We start from the raw sequence: 18,459 nt of genomic DNA on the forward strand, positions 1-18,459 counted from the left end.
GCGCTGGGATGGAATCAGCGGACGACAACAAAGCTGTCAGTCAACAGGTGGATGGCGCAAGCCGAGCAAAAGATTGGAAAAAAAAAAAAAATTACAAAAGTCCAAGTCAGTCTGTGACAAGTAAGAGCCTCAATTGAGATTCATTAGACGCTCCAGACTCACTAGAGATACAGTAAACACATAAAATGGGGGCTTATATCCTCTGGGTGCTTTTTTTTTTAATTTTTTTTTATCATTAATTTAAATGACACGCACACTTTACCCCTCTGGGCCTGTGTGTGTGTGCGCACGCGCATGTATGCCTTCTCACCCATACTCATGTTTAATTATCTAGCCAGCATGCCTGAGTGCAGGAAAACAGCGCTCTGCCTAATGGGATGTGAAAAGAGACACACATTAGCACACACAAATATCAGGCCGCGCATTCACAACATACACACACACACTGGGCTTAATTAGTGCAATTAGCCTCTCCACTGTCGAGAGCTGTGTGTTTTCAAGACTCGTTAGTTAGTAATGATGGAGTCACTGTGTACACACACACACACGCACAGGCACAGGCACAGAGAGGGTCTTAGCAACCGAGGTGGTGGGGGAAGGAAGGCATGCGTTTCCCGCTCCGCCGGCCTTGATTTGCCTTCTCGGGGACAGAAGGTCCACCTCCCGCTGCGCGCACGCACACACCCAGCGACCCCGCCCCCCTCCCGGCCTTTGTCCGGGGGTCACGGGCCGGCCTTCCCGGACCGGAAGAGAAAGCCTCCGGGACATTCCGTGATGCTAGCCGCTATTGCTCCTGTAATGAGATTGCGGCGTCTCAGCCTCGTTTGTTGGAATGTCATGATTCGTCTGGTTCGGGTTGTTTTATTGTATTCGGCCAAAGTTAGCGCGAGATGCTTAACGTGCGGGAAAGTCGAGAGGCACGCTAAAGAAAAAGGACACTGGCTCGATAGGAAATAAATAATGAATGGGCGACTAATCGACTCGAATTAATCGGCATTTATTTTTCATTTTGAGAGACATGAAGTTCAAATTGTCTAAATCCTCCAAATTCCAGCTTCTTGACAGTAAATATTTTGTTTGCCTCCATGAAAGTCGCGGTCCATCGAAATAAGAGATTTGCAAATATCAGCAGTCATCCATGTTTTCCTATTTTCTGTGTAACTGAAATTAACCCCATTCTTTTCTTCTTCACTGTCAATTTAAAATACTGTTTTTGAATGAAGAGATTTTTTATTTGATTGATTCAAAAAATTGTTGCAGCATTAGTAGGTAGGGAAAAACTATCAACAACAATATTACAATTATTAAAAGTGTCTTGACATGTTGTTGTTTTTCCCCCCGATTAAATTTTTTATTTTAAGTGCCATGACAATAATCCCTTTTTTGATAACGCCATATGCTAAAAGCAATCAAAATGTTGTCGCATTTTGAGTTCAGACACTTTTGTGTCCCCCTTCATCTCCCGCCAGGGACACGTTTTCTAAAAAAGGGGAGGGGGGGGCTCAATGTCCCTAATCCCATGGGCCTGAATGTTTACACGGTAGGATTTAGGTAGATCATTGAAACCGGATTAAACACGGCAGCAGTTGATTGGGAACAATGCTGTCCACGCTGCGCTGCGTCTTATTTGAGCCAATAGCTAAGAGTGGCGTGACGTGGCACACGTGAACCCGGGCCTCACGCCGTCTCTCTCCGTGTCTCGGCAGGGAAGAACGCGAACGCTGGATCCGGGCCAAGTACGAGCGGCGTGCTTTTTTGGCCTCGCTGCCGTGCGCCGAGCTGTCGCTCGGCCAGCAGCTTTTGCGAGCGACGGTGGAGGAGGACGTGCGCGCCGTGGTGCTGCTGCTGGCGCACGGCTCCAGGCAGCAAGTCAACGAGACGTGCGGCGAGGGAGACGGACGCAACGCGCTGCACCTGGGCAGCCACAAAGGCAACGTGGTCATCACACAGCTTCTCATCTGGGTAAGGCGGCGTTTTCAGGGAGAGCGAGCGAGAGAGGCGTATCGGATTGAAAAATATCTTTTTGAACATTTGATTCCCTTTTTGCCGTGCGTGCACAGTACGGTGTGGATCTGATGGCGAGGGACGCCCACGGCAACAGCGCCCTGGCGTACGCCCGGCAGGCCAACAGCCAGGAGTGCGTGGACACGCTCGCCCAGTACGGCTGCCCGGATGAACGCTACCCGCTCATGGCCACGCCCAACCTGTCGCGCCGCAACGCCAACCGCAACAACAGCTGCAGCAGCACGGGCAGCGCCGCCGCCGCCGGCAGCAGCGCCTTCATTTGAGGGAGGGAGGGAGGCCCGGTCGCCCGTGGGAGCGCTCCAAGCGGGTGACGTACCCAAAGCATGCTGGGTACTGCAGCGGCATGGCTTTCACCTCAGACTGCGGATGGCCGCTGTCATCCTGATCTTCACACACTACAAGGCCAGTTTGCTCTCAGGCAGCGTCACTTTGCTCTCCCACCGTGTCCGCTAACTTCTGTGAACTCATTTACCCGTGTTCAATGTGACAAATACGTACGCAACCTAAGGGAGAGAAATCTGGCACGTTTGGACTTTTTGCTATCTGGACTCATGTCGGAGCAGGCTCCTCAGGGTGGTGGTTCAGCGCCGGCCGGCGTGCAAATGGTGCTCACGCGTCTTTGTGGTGAAGATGACCACCTCCCAACGCGAGCGCGTCACCATTTTCAAAGCAGAGGTGGAAGGCCTTTGAGATTGCTCTTTTCGGAACGTGTGAGTGGCAAAATGCGTGCAATGACTGAGCAAGACTGTAACATTTGACTTTGAAGGACTCGCTGCCAAGTAAGAAGGTCTTGACCACCGGACCCGTCGATGAACGTCCTCCCACCCACCTCTGCTTGAAGGTACTGTGCTCGTGTCCCAAAAAGCTCCAGCTTTAGCAAAAAGTCCCGTGCGTGGAGAATGCTAACCACTTTAGCATCATTTGGAAAACAACACTCCAAAAGACTGACTGACGTTCAGATGAGAATTTTTTTTTTTTTTTTCTCAACTACACACCGTCCGTCCGTCCCTTTTGCGTGCTTTCATGTGTGTCACTTCCTTCCGGAGCAAAAAAGGGAATCTAACCTCACCAGGAAATCTTCTTGTAAGCTCCTGCTGGCCTTTCAGGCTTTTTCCTGCCTGCCTGCCTGCCTGTGTGCGCGCAAATGAATTTCAAATGTTGCCCGTCCTCCTTGAGATGTGCTGACAAGCGCCAGACTGAAGGTGGTGCCCATTTATCCACGGCTTCAAGTTGAACCTCCAACTATTTATTTATTTCCTCTCCTCTATTTTGGCTCGACCGCGTCAGGTCTGACGTTCGACTCGGAAGCGAGGCTGGCTGCATGACTGAGGGCTCCAAAATAGTCTGGCATATCTCGTTGATTTGACTGAATGCGCCGTGTTTTTCCACACCACGTGACTGCTGAGTAATGGAAGGGAAGCTTTTGTCTGTTTGCCAACTCAACGTGTGTACAAATCTTGAGCTGGGTACACACGTGCTTCCTATTGGAGAACAGCAAGTTGTGCAAATAATACTGAAACACTGAATCATTTGGACCGGTGCATTCCAAAGTTTGCAATTGAAAGTCCGCTCGTAAAGGTCGTAGCAGCTACGTTTTACCTCACCCGAAAATCCTGAAAGGCTAATATCGGAGCAACCGTGACCTCTTAATGACTGCTTAAATCACCCCCTTTGGATGAGAATCATCTTGAAATAGGTTTCTCCATAAATCTAGTCTCTTGGCCTGTGAGAGGTGCCACGGGGCGGGGCCTATAGGCTGCCAGAAAATCAAAAGTATCTGGGTTGAGTGTTTGCTTGTCTGCAAATGGTGCAAACACGCACGGCCCACGCATCGGTATGTGTGTACCCAGTTTCAAGTCAGACGCTAACGTTGATTTTTGCCTTTGTTGTAACCTTCCTTCCTTCCTTCCTTCCTTCCTTCCTTCAACCTGTGATCGTGGGAACCCCGCCGTCCTCACCGTGATGTCTCCTTAAAATAACTTTAATTTGATATATTTTTCATGCTTTTCTTATTTATGTCAAAAAATGCACTAAATTCACTTAGCATTAGCGTGTAGCCTTGAGGCTATTTGCAATTGGATGCTTTTACTTTCATTTTGGACAAGGTTAGCGGCTACCGTCGGCTTGAAGTAGCGTACCCCTCATTCTTCTACTATGCCAGCCAGCACAAGTTTAAAAAAAAAAGCCAGTGTGAATAAACTTTCACGTGGGCCAACAAGAGAAGTGCAGCTAGCAGCTCTCAGACAAAAGCCGTTCAACGCTAGCCGTGACCTCAACGTTAACTTGTTAGTTTATCTCTCACGTGTATTTTGTATAGGTTGCCCCCCCCCCCCCCCCCCCCGACTCGTTCCAAGTCCATCCATGTTTTTAATCTTCTGATTTCTCGTTCAGACACATTATTGATGTGCTTGTGGTTCTAATAATTGTTTCGTTGGATGTACAGTAAGAGAAGAGAGAATCTTCTACTGTAATGTGTCTCTTTTCAATAAAGACCAGAATGATGTTCACTCACTTTGATTTCCCAAGAAGCCATCGACCGACCGACCGACCGACCGACCGGGTAACAGCACCAAATCCCGCATTCCAAAAACAAGTCCGTACATCCAATCAAACCGATTACAAATAAAGATGAGGTTTTTAAAAATCCCCAAAGTTAATATTGTTCTCTGGAGTAATTCATTTGGTGAGTTTATTTTTCTTGCAACATGCAACCTAAATATCTTGTTTGTGATAAAAGAAGCAGTCCAATAAATAACTAAGAAGGCATTTTGCCACACGTTTGCTTTGTGCCCAGGTAGCGAGCGACCAATGACGACTCACCTGTTTTCTGCGTTTGGTCATGGGATGTCTGCAAGCTGATTGGTTGTTACCTGTATTTTATCCACCTTATATCCGGTCAAATACTCCCATTGGTTAGAAGGAGTCTGGTTGAATGGAGCGCTGTTTTTGAACTCCCCTTTGGAAGCGCCTCATTGCATTGAAAAAGCTCTCGCACGCCTTGGGAGCTTGATGTGCTGCTGGCGTTTGTACTCCCAAGCACAAGTTGAAACTTTTTTTTTTTTTTTTCTTTTTCCCCGAGTGGTAGTGGCTTACCTATGCTGTTTTGAGCCACCAAAAATGCCGATTGAGAAAACCAGACAAATCAGTGTAAAACGACCACCTCGACGTTGGACCTGCTTGGCTCCTTTTTTTTTTTTTCTATTTTGTTTCACGGACGAAACGCGATGCTGCACACGCATTGAACTTTGTGCGAATGTGTTTGCATGACAACACCGGAGAGGGTGAGTGCAACATTAACGTCGGTTATTCTTTCGTTTTTTGCGGGTGAGCTGTGAAATGATCTTTTTGGGTTTGTCAGTAAGCTGTAGTGTGGCGCGGAAGACGTTTTGCTCACACAACTCCCAATCTTGTAGCCGAGCATTTTTATTTTTGCAATATTGGTTGGAAACAGGCACGTCTTCTTGAAGCTTATTAAGAGTGCATTTGTCCAGCCGTTTTTTGTAAGAAAACGCGACCGAGTTCTTAGTAATTCACATTTGGAACAGGCCCACTGGCGCCACGTTGGAGAGGAGAGAGAGCCCTGCATGCGTAAACATTTAGATGAGATGGGTTCGTTTGTCATTTTTCAGCCCACTGACGTGATTACCTCAAGCAAAAATTTGCATCGTCAAAATCCTCAACATGTCAATAAATAACAGGACAGAAAAAAATATTCGGATTATAATTGAAAATAAAATTGGTCAAATAATGCTTGAATTGGCATAAGAGAAAAAACAGAGTCGCTGAAGTAAAAATCGTCTTCTCTTTAATACCAACTGCAATTAAACACTGACTCTACCGGTAACCAAAATAATATATGATTTCCATATTTCGATGAGTATTACAAAAAGGCCTCGGCGTGCAGTGTGCCTGCATTTGACTCGGTTTGTTTGATTTCGATTGTCATTTTCACGTCAAGTTTCCGCTTCTCTTTCCTCTCGGCGTGCACGCGTGAGCGAGCGCCTTGTTTTATTTGGCAGGCTGTCATAATATTCATATTTTGGGTTGGTGGTGGTGGTGGGGGGTTCACGTGACTCCATTTTATTTATTTTTGTTATTTAAGTGAAACATTCGTTGTCTGAATGTTATGGAATATGTCGTTAGTTAATTTTTATTTAGGTACCTTTATCCTTTTTCATTCTTTGTTACAGAACTAAATAAAAAAAACGTTCATCAAAAATTCATTTCTAAAAAACCTATTTCTATAAGAATGACGGCTATTATGTGACATTCCTGCAGTTGGATGATTAATAAGTGAGCAAATATACCTGCATTTTATTTCATTTATAGACAGTGGGAAAATTGTCCATCTATAATTATTATTATTATTATTATTATTTATTATCCTCTGGACATTTGAGGCCTTAAGGGCACTGGTCCTCTCCACTTTCATTTCTAAAATATGGACTTTGAAGTTCACATAAATGGATGCTTTTTAAAACCAAAACTGATGTGCACAAAGAAAAACAGAGACTTATTTGTTTTTTGTTTTTTGATTGACACGTATTTATTTTTTATCGTCACTGGAATTCACTGAGCACACTAGGATTGAAATAAACTAGCAGCGTCTTGGGGAAAGAAGAAACCTCGTAAAAAACAATTCGATACTATTGTGTCATCAACATCATCATCCTCCTTTCATGTTAGGAGTTGATTATTTTTTGTTCAAATGTTGTCCCTTTAAATTAGAACATTAATGTCCTAAATGAATTTATTTCGATTCCATTGCACATGTTTCAGAAAAAAAAACGTACGTCTCGACTTAAGCTTTGGCCTGATTTTTTATTTCTTTTTTTCTTCTTCAAATTAGACGAGCGATAAGTGCGCTGAAGAGGTTTCGACAGTTGTACTCGACAAAGTTCTCGAGAGTCCTAGGGTCGGCTCTGCTCCAGCTGCTGGTGCTGACTTCTTATTGCGAAGCGGCTAACGTGCACCGGGATGGGAACTACGATCTTGGGGTTCCGCGACGGTTCCCCGGACTTGTTGTTGACGTTGCCAGCTTTGACCCGTTTCCATTTGGCGCGCCGGTTCTGAAACCAGATCTTGACCTGCACCTCGCTCAGCTTGAGCGCATGCGCGATCTGGGAGCGCTCAGTGAGCGACAGGTACTTTTTGCAGTGGAACTCCTTCTCCAGCTCCAGCAGCTGCTCGCTGGTGAACGCGGTCCGCCGCCTCCGGTTCTTACCCCCGCCGCCGCCGCCGGCTCCTACTCCTACTCCCCCTCCACCATCTCCCGGTGGGCCCGAGCCAGACCCGGCCGAACTGTGGAGATGCAAGCCGTCGTCCAGCCCGGCCGCCCCGGAGCTCATCATGTTGTCGTCCGAGCTGTAGTCCGCGTCGCTGTCCATCGAGAAGCTCTCGTCTCTGCGCGCGCAATCGTCCTCTTTGGACTCGTCCGGACTCCCGTGTCCTCGCGCTGACACCATATTAAAAGGACACATTCGTTAATATTCACCCATCTATTTTTTTTCATATCCTCAAAATGCTGGTCTAAATACCAATTGGAGCAGCTCGCTATACGTGGGTCAATTTGACCCTATTTTCTACATTATTTTGATACGGTGCCGTTTTAAATATGCTGGCATCCCCCCCTCTATACTTCCTACAGCTGCGGAGGGCATCCTCAGAATTAAAATAATTAATATGAATAATCACTAATAATGCCAATAATCACAATTCCTCATATTTGCTCCATAAAAACTGGCCTCCGTCTGTTAAACTAAATGACTGAATAATAACACGAATTTAGTAACTTTCCTCCAATTTGAAATCATACTAAAACAAATTCCCCATGCTATCAAAATTCGTACCTGCGGCCGCTTGCACCGCCGTGTCCGCGTCTTCTTTGGCCGCTTGCACCGAAGCCAAACTCTTGGCGTCCTCGGCGTGCTTCCGGCCCGCGTCCTGGTGCTGCTGGCTTGGGGAAAATCCTCCGGGAAGCGAGGCCATGAGCGTGGAGGTGAGAGCCAGGCTGGAGCAGAAGCCGCCTTGCAGCGCCGGGATGTGCGAGTGCGAATGCGGGTGCGGGTGCTGGGGATGTCCGGCCGGCTGCAGGGAAGCGGGCGGCGGAGGGGGCGGCGGTTGCAGCATCACGGAGCGGTACGGCATGAACATGGGGTAGCCCGTGTACACAAAGTGTCCCGGGCTGGGCTGCGGAGGGCCCCCGATGAGAGAGTCGATGCTGAAGGCGGAGCTGCTTCCGAGTGGCCGCTGCATCACCACGAACGGCGGGCTAGACGTCGCACTCATAGGAACGACGACGCCGGTGACAGGACAACGAGCACTGTGCGCGCGGCGAGGCGCGGCGAGGCGAGGCGCGGCGCGACGGGCGGTCGAGGGGCCACGGAGCCCCGCGGGCTTTAGGGGAGCCCGGCACGCTTCAGTTGGAGCCCGGCACGCTTCAGTTGGAGCCCGGGAGGCTTCGGTCGCTCGCTCGGACGCTTGAGGGGAGCCGAGCGTCCACGCATTCCATCCGAGCCCGCCGTCAACTTTCACCGTGGTCCCTCCCCCCCAAGCCAATGTCTCCAAAAGGTTCCGCTCTCCGCACAGCAAAGGCGCGTCCGCTGACGTTTGGCGATTTCAATTTGCGCTCCCCGCTGTTTAATTGCGCTGGTTGATGCCACGCCCCTCCTCGCACAACGCCAGCCGACGATTGGCTCGGCGCCGTGACGTCACGAGCCGCCTTTGGCGTGCCGGATGAGTGGCATTTCCGACTATTTTCAAGTTGCGCGTGCGAGCGAGCGTGCGAGCGTCAGGTGAAGTTGGCAAGATGCATCCGCCTGAGTGATTATTGATTGAAGAAGTTTCACTTCATCCATCCTTTCTTCATAATCCATACCGCTTATCTTCATTCATTTCCCATATTTATGAATCCATTTTGCTTTCTTGAGCGCCACACTCTGCCCTTGCTATAGTGCTTTGTTTTGAAGGTGATCATTTTTCATTCTTTATATTCTTTAATGATGGCACAGTGTGTGAATCCGAGCTCCAGCCTTCCGAGTCCACTTGACCACTCTACTCAACTCAACGTGTGTTTTTAGAACGTGGACAGAGTGCAAACTCCACCCAGGAATTGGAAATGGCACATTTGAAACCCTCATTACATCTCAACTAATAGATTAAAGTGTCGGTCGCCGACGCCACATTATCATATGTAGCCAGCCACATGACCTCCGACCCGGAGTGGATCTCCCCCGCTCCTTTGATGGGCTGAGTCAAGGGCACGCTTGAACGCCCCCACCCCCCCAAGGGTCACTGGGACACCATGTCATTAAAGGCCTCCTGATGTGTGGTGACATTAAATAGCAGTATTTTTCAATTAGCGCTGACAAATTCAATCAAAGTCGCATAGATTAGCAGGAACGAGCCGCGGCTCATTTACAGGCAATTTTAATTGCGCGGCCATTAGACGAGCAGAGCGCGGCCTCGCTCTCATTATCAATCATGCAGAGCATCAATAGTAAAAGGTTGGAAAGGGAGGGGAGGGCCAGCGGGCCTGCAAGTGTAGGCGTGCGCGCATGGCCAGCGCGCACGCCGCTCTTCAGCCGCACTTCGCACAGCAGCTAATAAATAGTCGCTTTTCTACTTATAAATTATCCAGTTTAATTAACAACGGGGATTATGATTGGACGATGATTTAATTAAACCTTTCCTGCATGCAAGGCGAGTGCTGCCTTCATCCATTACAGAAAGAAAAGTGGCAGGGGTGCCGGGGCGGTGGGGGGGCATATGTAGGAACAGCTCGGAGAGGTGTGGCTCGGTGCTTACCTGCTCGCACTGTCTACAGTGTTAGTTGAACACGTTTAATTCCTGTCACGCAAAGCATTATCACCATTGCATTGACTGGAACTGCCGTGATTTGTTTCCAGACTCCAGAAAAACAACAAAACAAAAACGTGCGTCTCACATTGCGCTGGTCTCATTGGTGCCTTAGCCGCCAGGGGGCGGTATAACGTATACGTAATACATACTCAAGGAAGACCGTTGCAATTAAGCTGCAGTCATTTCACTTGGGATATATGCTAGCGAGTATTGTTATATTGTTCGTGTTCATAACTACAGAAATATTTATGCAAGTTTTGTTGGCTTATGTACTAACATCATTTACAAGATGACAAACTATAGTGTACAATTCGTCAATAGCCAGTGCCTTGGCTTTTTCAAGATAAGAGCTGTTGTTGAGACAATTATTTGCTTTGAATCGTGAGCATAAATTTGGAATATAAGTGTCGTATGATGGCAGTGAACTAATTTCAAGTCATTTCACAATCAGAATCAGAAGCATCAAATACAAAGAATGACAGCCGAATAGCTTTGCCTTCGGAAAGTCCAATTAGCATTATGCTAACAAACAGTATGTATCAGCAGTAATCTATCAGAGCTTTGTTAGGCAACGTTATATGGTTTGGTAAAAACACGTGTCATTCTTTCTGTTTTAAGATTAGTCTGACAGTTACCTTGAACCGGGAGAAACAGCTTCTTAAAACTGCTTCTTGTTGTTTGTGTTTTCTCCCACCATCCAGCTTGGGTTATAAGTCAAAGAAAAAAGATGATCAAGTCACAGCATGTATTTCAAAACCTCCTAAATGTGCTCACTTGTAAGTGGAGGCACCGCTGTGCATTGTTGGAATGGCTGGTTGGCTTTCCACCACCCCCCGCCCACCTATCCCGCCGTTTAAATCTACAGCCAAATGGCACCTTCGCTCATATTACTGCATGTAAAGTGGCAAGGACGTGGCGGGAAAGCCATTAGCTAGCTCGGCCAGCTGATAGGCACAGATGCGTGAAGGGTCGGGTGGGTTGGGGGTGGGATGGGGGGGTCGTCTTCGCCCTGAGCGCTGGTGCCACTCGCCGCCATTCAGTGAAAGCGTAGCAGCGTGGCCGTATCAAACCTTTTCATCAGCTTCCAAATGCCAAGCTGCGTTTACTCTCCTGAATGCCGCCGCACAGCCAGACGTCGCTTCAGGCTTGAAAATACAAGTGTACATTTACCAATAATAGGGAGGGACTTTCAACACAAACACTCCACCCTGCTTACAAAGTGCCTCTGTGTTATCCTTTTGGATACGCGCACACCGATCATCGGGCCGATTGGAGGCTCAGCGACATTTCTTAGGCCCGATCGTCAAGATGATTGCGACCGATTCGTTTGTGGCGTCGGATGCAAAGTGATGACTCGATCTGCTTGAAGTAATTGGTACCTGTTGGGTCGTGTAGTTAATGTCCACACACTGTGGCACTGTGCAAATGTGACGTGAAAGAAAAGGATAGGCCGTTCCGTTAGGAAGCGACCTTTTCACCATGATGCTACGCGTACTTTTGAGTGGCAAAACAAGGACCTTCCACAAACCCAAAGATGAAACTTTCCAGTCTGTCCCTTTAGAAGACGTTCCTACATCTTGAAAGCTTCTCTGTCCAACCATTTATGACATGGAGTCAATTTAAAGTCCTTCCTCACAGACTCAAATCTAAATCTTTGTAAAGCGTGTCTCCCATTGCATTAACCACAATAAAAAACATTTTTTTTAAAAAGACAAGAAGAAGCGTTTGAGGCTTAAAAGGAACAACATGTCATGTGACTGTTTGAGCTACCCGAGTGTCATCTGCAGCTTGAAATCAGGTGACAGTGCCCCCTGCTGGTCAATCATAGGCCACATTCTAATTGCTGTGGGAACGATATCTCACTAATTCCCAACCGTTTATTGAGTCAAGGCACATGTTTTACATCAGGAAAATCTCACACGCACTTCTAAACAAAAATGGCACATTAACTAAATGAAACGGTCTCAATTTACTCACAAATGTGAAATGAGGGACAGTTTAGTTCACAAAGCTATTATTCGGTCGTGGCAATACATCTTAATTCTAGCCTCGTTTATCAAATGAAAAAGAATTCAATTGTTCAGCCTATCACAGATGGATGGCCAAAGATGCATCATTAGCAGTTAGCACGGTGGTGGGATAGCTAGTCAACGCGGTGACACTTTACGACATCCGTCACCGTACATCAACTTTCCAAAAAGCAGCAAGCAGGTGTGCGCTGTCTGAATGACTGTAATTACACTCGGAACACAGCCGTCCCCCCTCTTTAGGACAAAGAATGTCAAGGCCAACTTTGACCACCGGCAGCTAAGTAGAAGCTAGCGCCTGTGTTAAACCCAAAGAATTCGAGACATCCACGGCAGAGACAGACACCAGTTGGACCTTCCAGACTCTGAGACAAGTAAATTAGATCTCAACTTGTCTCAAATGCTCGTTATCCAATTATTAGCCACGGCCTCCGTTACGCCAATAAGAAGACGGGACGAGCTAAAATTGGGTTTGCGCCACCTCGTCCCGCTGGCTTCCGCCAGATGAATAGTCGCCTTGTCTCACCGTCTTTTCTCAGAAGAGACGTCTGAGAGCACGTTGAGCTGCAGGTGCCGTCCGACCGTGTGACCAATCGTGTTAACGAGAGCGCTTGCGTTCGGGCATCCAGAGGAAGCGTCAATGGACACGTTGACCCCGGACGCTCACTCGGGTCTTTGATGGAACGGCTAGCGCCGGTGAGAACTAAGCCGGCGCAGGCATCCCCACGCTGCGTCCGACTTCATTAGCGAGGAAAGAGACCATAGGGGCTCGGCTAATGAGCTCTGGTGGCATAATTAGCCACGGGCTCGGCCCTCGGCCTGCTGCTCGCGGCTAATGGAGTGAACAAGGCGGAGAAGACCGGGTGTGGATTCTCGATCACCGTGCGAGATCTTGCGAATCGCTCGGCTTACTCGCCATTTTGTTTTTCTGTTCGCTGGATTTACACCGTAGGAGCAAGAGCAAATGTAATTGATGTGTAAAGAAAGGCAGTCCCCGCCCAAAAATAATGGGGGTTATTAAGATGGGCCAAATGTAGTCATCAAAAATCACATGAAATCACTGGCGACTTTTTAACCCGCTTGGATCATTTTTACATACCTAAGTGGCAATGTTCAACCCAATCAAGGTTCCCTTTCAACTGCTGTGATGTAAATCCAAATGGTGCCAGTTAAGAATCGACCAAAAACTGACATTTGTAACTCAAGCTGTACCATTGAAATCCATCCCACTCGACATCTTTGCTCTCCGTCAAAGGTCAAATCAAATGTCCCGAGTACTTGGCCAGATAAGAAGCCGTCCCATTGCGGAAGTACGCTGGAAGATGAAATGGGGGTTGCAATTCGGGTGTGTTTGATTTGGTCATGAGTGTCACCTATGTGTGAGATTGGTGCCAGGAGGCGGAGTCACGTAATGGCCACGGCCGGCAAGGTCGGCGAGGTGATTGGTCGCATGATCAGAGTAGGGAGGGGGCAGGCCGGGTCGAGGTCGTGCCGATGACTGTTGTGATTCATCGGCCGCATGCGGGAGCACAACAATCACCAAAGAAAGTCAGCTTGTATTCTGCTGATCATGACTTGTTGTTCTGCGGCGTCTCTTTGAAGGAAACCACTCAAGTGAACAAACTCTCCCTCCGCTGATAGCAGTGGCGGGCGTGAGGCTAGCTCACGTTATTTTTGCGACATGGCAGGCTGCTGAGATCAGTCTGGAGGAGATCTGTGTCTTTTGCTCCAAAACAGCTTCAATGGCAGCTGTTGGGTCTGCCGGTGGCTAATCACAAAGAGTGACGGACGGCCGGCCCAGGAGGCTCCCACGTCTTCAACTGGAACCAGATTCACTTAGCGCTCCCTTGCCCTTCCCACTTTAGTAGAAAACTGTGAGAAACACCTTTTTTTTGTTGCCTTGGGAAAGTGTCAACTAGCATGAGCTCACAGAATTGAGCATGGTGCAAATCTCTGTATATCTTGGGAAGGTCGCGACTTCAGGATGGAGATGTTGCTTTCTATAGTGTGGAACATTTTTGACATTGTCATTCAAACACATTGGAAAGTCGTCATTTGAACATAATAGTATCGTCTTTTTTATTTGGACCCATAATGCCACACGGGCTATGCATACAATAAACACAACGTCAGACATCTGACTGATGAAATATTTGGCCTCAGGGATCCGTCCATAAACACCAATCTGATGTGCACGTGCACGTACACGCACACAAAGCAGCACTAATGACACGTCTCCGGGGAGCACAACTGGAGCGAACGTTGCGGCGTCTTCTTGCTTAAGGCTCTTTTGAAGGCGAAGAGGGCAGTGACGTGGACAATTGCCCAATAATTCCATTTAGAGCAGAAAAAGGTGACTTTGTGTCGGCTGACTGAGCCCACCTGGTCCAAGACGTACGGCGTTCCTGGAGCAGTGTGGAAGAATATCAGGTTCAACCTGAGAAACGTCGAGCTTCAAAACCAGGTCAGAATCACGTGACCTGGAGGAAGCCTGGAGAACCATCCCACTCCCCCGCCCCCCCCCCCCCCCACTACTGCTCACGTCTTGTTATTTGGGGTAGACGGATTGGAGAAGTGGGTCATTGTCTCATGTAAACAAAAGCTAATTAGTCACTTGGACGCGGGACACATTTGGCTGTCATACATGCGCATGGGTTCATGGATGCTGTGTTTCCCAACCAGCCACGCTAAAGATTTTATTTCTATTTCCCCAAAACAAAAATGCCACAAAAAGTGGATGAACGTGTCGAGAATGTCCCTTCTGGAGTTTAGAGGAACAACGTTTAATCGTTCTGCCTGTCACCATACGTTGCTACCATAGATAGACGAACAAGCATACATCGTTTGTAGTAAAGAACTATTTTTGGACCATGAGTGACGTGAATGCAATGAACAACCACAATGGAACAGAACAGACAAATTGGCTTCATCTGGACACATTGTACAAACTGATTATATCATTCATAATTAATAACAGTAATAGTGCAAATACATTCATTCGAGCAAGTTACAGTCAAGAATCAAGGGAGTCAAATGGCTTCCATGATCAATTTCGAGCAAGTCGAATTTAGTCAGGACTTGGGTTGAGCAAAGTTTCGACCAATGGCAATTTTCCCATCGAATGAATTGGTCACTGCCTGCAGTACTGTTCAGTTGTATTTGTTTTAAATTTGAATTTGCCTGGACAACACGGTAGCAACACCTCACGGTCGTACGGCGCCATCTGCTGTCTGAATACATTTAATTTAAGTGTTGTTGTATTTTTTAAAAAAAATCTAAAATAATCAGATGATTTACGAGTCTGGTGAAGGCTGAGAGGAAGCGCAAGATGACACATTTGAAACTTACACATTGCAACACACGTTTGTGTGTCATTGAGGCAAAAGTCAAAGTTTCCGTATGCGTACGGCGGTGCTTCAAGATCTTGGTGTTATTCTACAAAAGCTTGGGAACATGTTACAAAACAAAATGAGAAGTATCAAAATATCTTGCCGGCATTTTCAAATCAGCCAAATGACGGAGGCGAACGAATATGAGGAGGAGGATTGACAGTAACAATGTTCTTTTCATCTCAGCTACTAACGTCTATGATGGAGGAGGAAACAGTGACACCAGAGGTCATTGGCGGCATTGCAGGCGGAAGCTGGCCACCTGTTGGGGACATTGAGTTAGGTAGGTAGGTAGGTAGGTAGGTGTACGTCGTCTCACCTTATGAACTCGTCCACCTAACTCCACCAACTCGTGGGGAACTTTACGAACACCTTGTTGCTTTTGTCGGGAGCAACTCCATGGATAAACTGAAGAAGGTGCTGAGCGGTGAAGATGGGGATAATAACACGGACGGCACCGGAATACTGGAGGTGATGTCAAGTCGCGCAGCTCTTTTTAGCTTCTGGTTAGCTTCGAAAGGCTAACCCACACTAATACAGCCGTAACAGATGTTCATTTGGAATGATTGCATGCTTTGCTCATTTCTACTTTTCATTGCAACCACCGTGCGAGCAGACTGACATTTGTTTTGACAAAAATGTACTCTGGTCAGAGTTCCGTTACTTTGGAGGAATAGGACTTCAAAGTAAAAAGTTGATCTCTATATTATTATTATTATTATTATGACTCGAAAAAGAATAACCAGTTTTGGAAAATCAGTACCAAAAAATACGTTTTGAGTCAGTAAGTTGGCTCAGTTTGATATTAACAACAAATACTCCAATCATAGGATGCAACGCACTATGATAAAGAACTCTTAGGCTGCTGAGAAAATGGCTATTTGTAGACTCGGAATGACACATTTAGCAAATACAATATTTGCATGGAAAACCGGCTAGAATTCCAAAACAATCCAAAGTCAAGTCAGAACTGGGTGTGCCTTCTTTTGTCACACATTCTTCCAGGCACTTAGTTGTCTCAAAATCGCTGAAAAACAACAACAACCCTCTGTCACGGTTGTCGTTTTTCAAGGAAGTTGGAGCCTAGCCATCCCTCCTGGCTGCACCACGTACTTATCACTCGTTAAACACGGGATTAGATAGGTACGCACAAACATACGAGAGGAAACAAACATCAAATAAACCTGACATGTTTTTCTGGCTTTGCGCTAACAGCCACTGCAGCAGTAAATATTTGTGGAAATACAGAAAAAGCAGTATAACGCAAATGAGTTTCTGTAATTCATTCTTTGGAGCAAATGATGATGTCATCTCTTCCAGAGAGCCAATCAGGCTTCCACACTATCTTGGGGGACAAGGATGAAAGGCTTCTTTTTCTGTTTCATTTTTGGCCTTCTGTGCTCCATTTTGGTGAGTAGATGTGCCTGCCTGTGACGTCATACAAAAATCAGGCAGTGTAACGGAAATAGTTTGGACATCTCTGGTCAACCTTGCACTCTTGCGCTCAGGGCACATGTATGCTGTGGTTGCCTTGGTTTGGTCTCATTGTGTTTGCTGTCATGTACAGTGTGGGAAACATCTGCGCTTTATCCAGGTACACATTGTGCAGTCACACCACACCACACCACCGCTGCGCTGTCCAACGTGCCTTTTTCTGGTGTGCTTTTAGCACCATGTTCCTGATTGGACCCAGCAAACAGTTAAAGAACATGTTTGCCAAAGAACGAGCATTTGCCACAGTCATCATGCTGGTGAGATGAGAAGAATTGTGGGATGTCATCTCTAACATTGCTGTGATCATGGTTAACTTTGTTGAAAACACAAATCATCTGTCTGCAGGTGTGTCTGGTGCTGACGTTGTGTTCAGCTTTCTGGGTGAGAAATTCATCACATTGTTTGGCAGGCATGACATAAATATTCTTTCTTGAGTTATGATATGAAAATATAGTTGGGATTGAAAGCAATATTTTTGCCAGGAAAATGAAAGAAATACTTTTCACGTTGTTGTTTTTTTAGCCCAGTTGCAGAAATTCAAGCATAGGTGAAAAATTCAATTCGTTGAATAACAAGAATTTAAAAAATGCCCTGCGGAGAGCCCAAAAAAGGCTTCTTGAGAACATGATGACTGATTATGCGTGGCTTGCGAGCACCAACTTGGACACGTTGCATGAATCTACTGAAGTTTGTCTCCCTCTAGTGGAAAAGCAACGGCCTTGCACTGCTCTTCTGTGCCTTGCAGTTTATGGCGTTCACCTGGTAAGCTTTGATGCACACGTACAATGAGATTTGGTGGGGTGGGTTCATGTTTCTCATCATAATATTGGATGAGATGACACATTTTAAGGGAGCCATCAGAAGTTCATCATTAGACATTGTCACTGCCAAAATGCACACAAATGGAAACAAGACAGCTTCTCCCACAATTGAATGACAATTCTGCTTTTTTTTTTTTTTTTTACCCCAGGTACGGCCTGTCTTACATCCCATTCGCCAGGTAACGGGCACATGCATATGCAAGCTGTAAGTGGTCCAAAACACAAAAGTGACATTTGTCCTCTTTGTGTATTTCAGGGACTGCATCCTCAAATGTTGTTCTGTGTGCTTCTAAAATGTCTGAGTGACCATTCAGGATGCTGCAAGGCTTCAGGCCAGGTGTCGTTTCCATGGAGACAAGTTGTATTTCCATATTCTGTATGTTACTTGCCCACCTGCTTTCAGCATAGAATGTCATTTTTTAAAAATCTGCTCACTTTTTTCCTCTGCATATTTCTGTTATTTATTATGATATCATGTTTTTACATTTTGGATCAAGTCTGTTTATTGGTTAATTGTCAATCTATTTCATAGATCACGGTAGGATAGAATTCTGATCTCAAAGTGCTTTGTATTGTTGCTAGGGAATATATTTTCATTCAGCTTTATCGTCCAGACATTTCAGAGCAACTTTTCTTCTTTTTTGTGAATATTTATATTTGTCTAAGAACATTTGAAAAATGCACGGGATCACTGAACGCTTAAAATGTGAGTTGACGTTGAGGTCAATATGTGACAAGTCCTCCCAATAAAACCGCGGCATTTCCTAGATGCTGAAATCTTTATTCAAATGCTTAAGTTGGTCGACTTATTCATTTCGATGTTGATGCGCGGCCTGCCGATGT

General features: G+C 46.5%; 3 protein-coding genes across 5 annotated transcripts in view; 2 read left to right on the forward strand and 1 right to left on the reverse strand.

Moving 5' to 3' along the window:
- agap1 (ArfGAP with GTPase domain, ankyrin repeat and PH domain 1) overlaps positions 1–4,757 on the forward strand; it is a 35,569-nt gene extending 30,812 nt beyond the window's left edge. Inside the window, exons 17-18 of the mRNA XM_085923406.1 lie at positions 1,707–1,962; positions 2,061–4,757. Of these exons, the coding sequence (XP_085779532.1) occupies positions 1,707–1,962; positions 2,061–2,288 (484 nt within the window). The 3' untranslated portion in view covers positions 2,289–4,757. The remainder of the gene's footprint in view (positions 1–1,706; positions 1,963–2,060) is intronic.
- Positions 4,758–6,632: 1,875 nt separating this feature from the next.
- gbx2 (gastrulation brain homeobox 2) lies at positions 6,633–8,313 on the reverse strand. Its single transcript, XM_085923667.1, has 2 exons — positions 7,875–8,313; positions 6,633–7,480 (listed from the first exon to the last, which is right to left on the reverse strand). Exons 1-2 carry the CDS (start codon positions 8,311–8,313, stop codon positions 6,936–6,938), a joined length of 984 nt encoding a protein of 327 aa, XP_085779793.1. The 3' UTR covers positions 6,633–6,935.
- A 7,146-nt stretch (positions 8,314–15,459) lies between these two features.
- LOC147063055 (vesicle transport protein SFT2B-like) lies at positions 15,460–18,405 on the forward strand. 3 transcript variants are annotated; one of them, XM_085926942.1, is made up of 9 exons: positions 15,460–15,588; positions 15,694–15,772; positions 16,622–16,711; positions 16,810–16,895; positions 16,971–17,052; positions 17,141–17,176; positions 17,499–17,557; positions 17,766–17,795; positions 17,873–18,405. In XM_085926942.1, exons 1-9 carry the CDS (start codon positions 15,470–15,472, stop codon positions 17,907–17,909), a joined length of 618 nt encoding a protein of 205 aa, XP_085783068.1. In that variant the 5' UTR covers positions 15,460–15,469; the 3' UTR covers positions 17,910–18,405. The 3 variants fall into 3 exon arrangements, with proteins under 3 accessions (XP_085783068.1, XP_085783084.1, XP_085783076.1); XM_085926958.1 differs by having other exon boundaries at positions 15,465–15,592; XM_085926950.1 differs by having other exon boundaries at positions 15,469–15,584.
- Positions 18,406–18,459: the final 54 nt, after the last annotated feature.

This window comes from Syngnathus leptorhynchus, chromosome 1 (assembly GCF_054491065.1).
Source record: "Syngnathus leptorhynchus isolate UIUO chromosome 1, UIUO_Slep, whole genome shotgun sequence".
In the NCBI taxonomy this organism is placed as follows: Eukaryota; Metazoa; Chordata; class Actinopteri; order Syngnathiformes; family Syngnathidae; genus Syngnathus; species Syngnathus leptorhynchus.

What these genes read in the sequence shown, in the direction of transcription:
- gbx2 (XM_085923667.1), bottom strand. Translation starts at nt 8,313, where the DNA reads ATGAGTGCGACGTCTAGCCCGCCGTTCGTGGTGATGCAGCGGCCACTC. An exon ending in GGCGGTGCAAGCGGCCGCAG is followed by an intron (nt 7,481 to 7,874) that starts GTACGAATTTTG and finishes ATATGGTGTCAG; the next exon opens with CGCGAGGACACGGGAGTCCG.
- LOC147063055 (XM_085926942.1), top strand. Translation starts at nt 15,470, where the DNA reads ATGTTCTTTTCATCTCAGCTACTAACGTCTATGATGGAGGAGGAAACA. An exon ending in AACATCTGCGCTTTATCCAG is followed by an intron (nt 16,896 to 16,970) that starts GTACACATTGTG and finishes GTGTGCTTTTAG; the next exon opens with CACCATGTTCCTGATTGGAC. An exon ending in CGTTGTGTTCAGCTTTCTGG is followed by an intron (nt 17,177 to 17,498) that starts GTGAGAAATTCA and finishes GTCTCCCTCTAG; the next exon opens with TGGAAAAGCAACGGCCTTGC.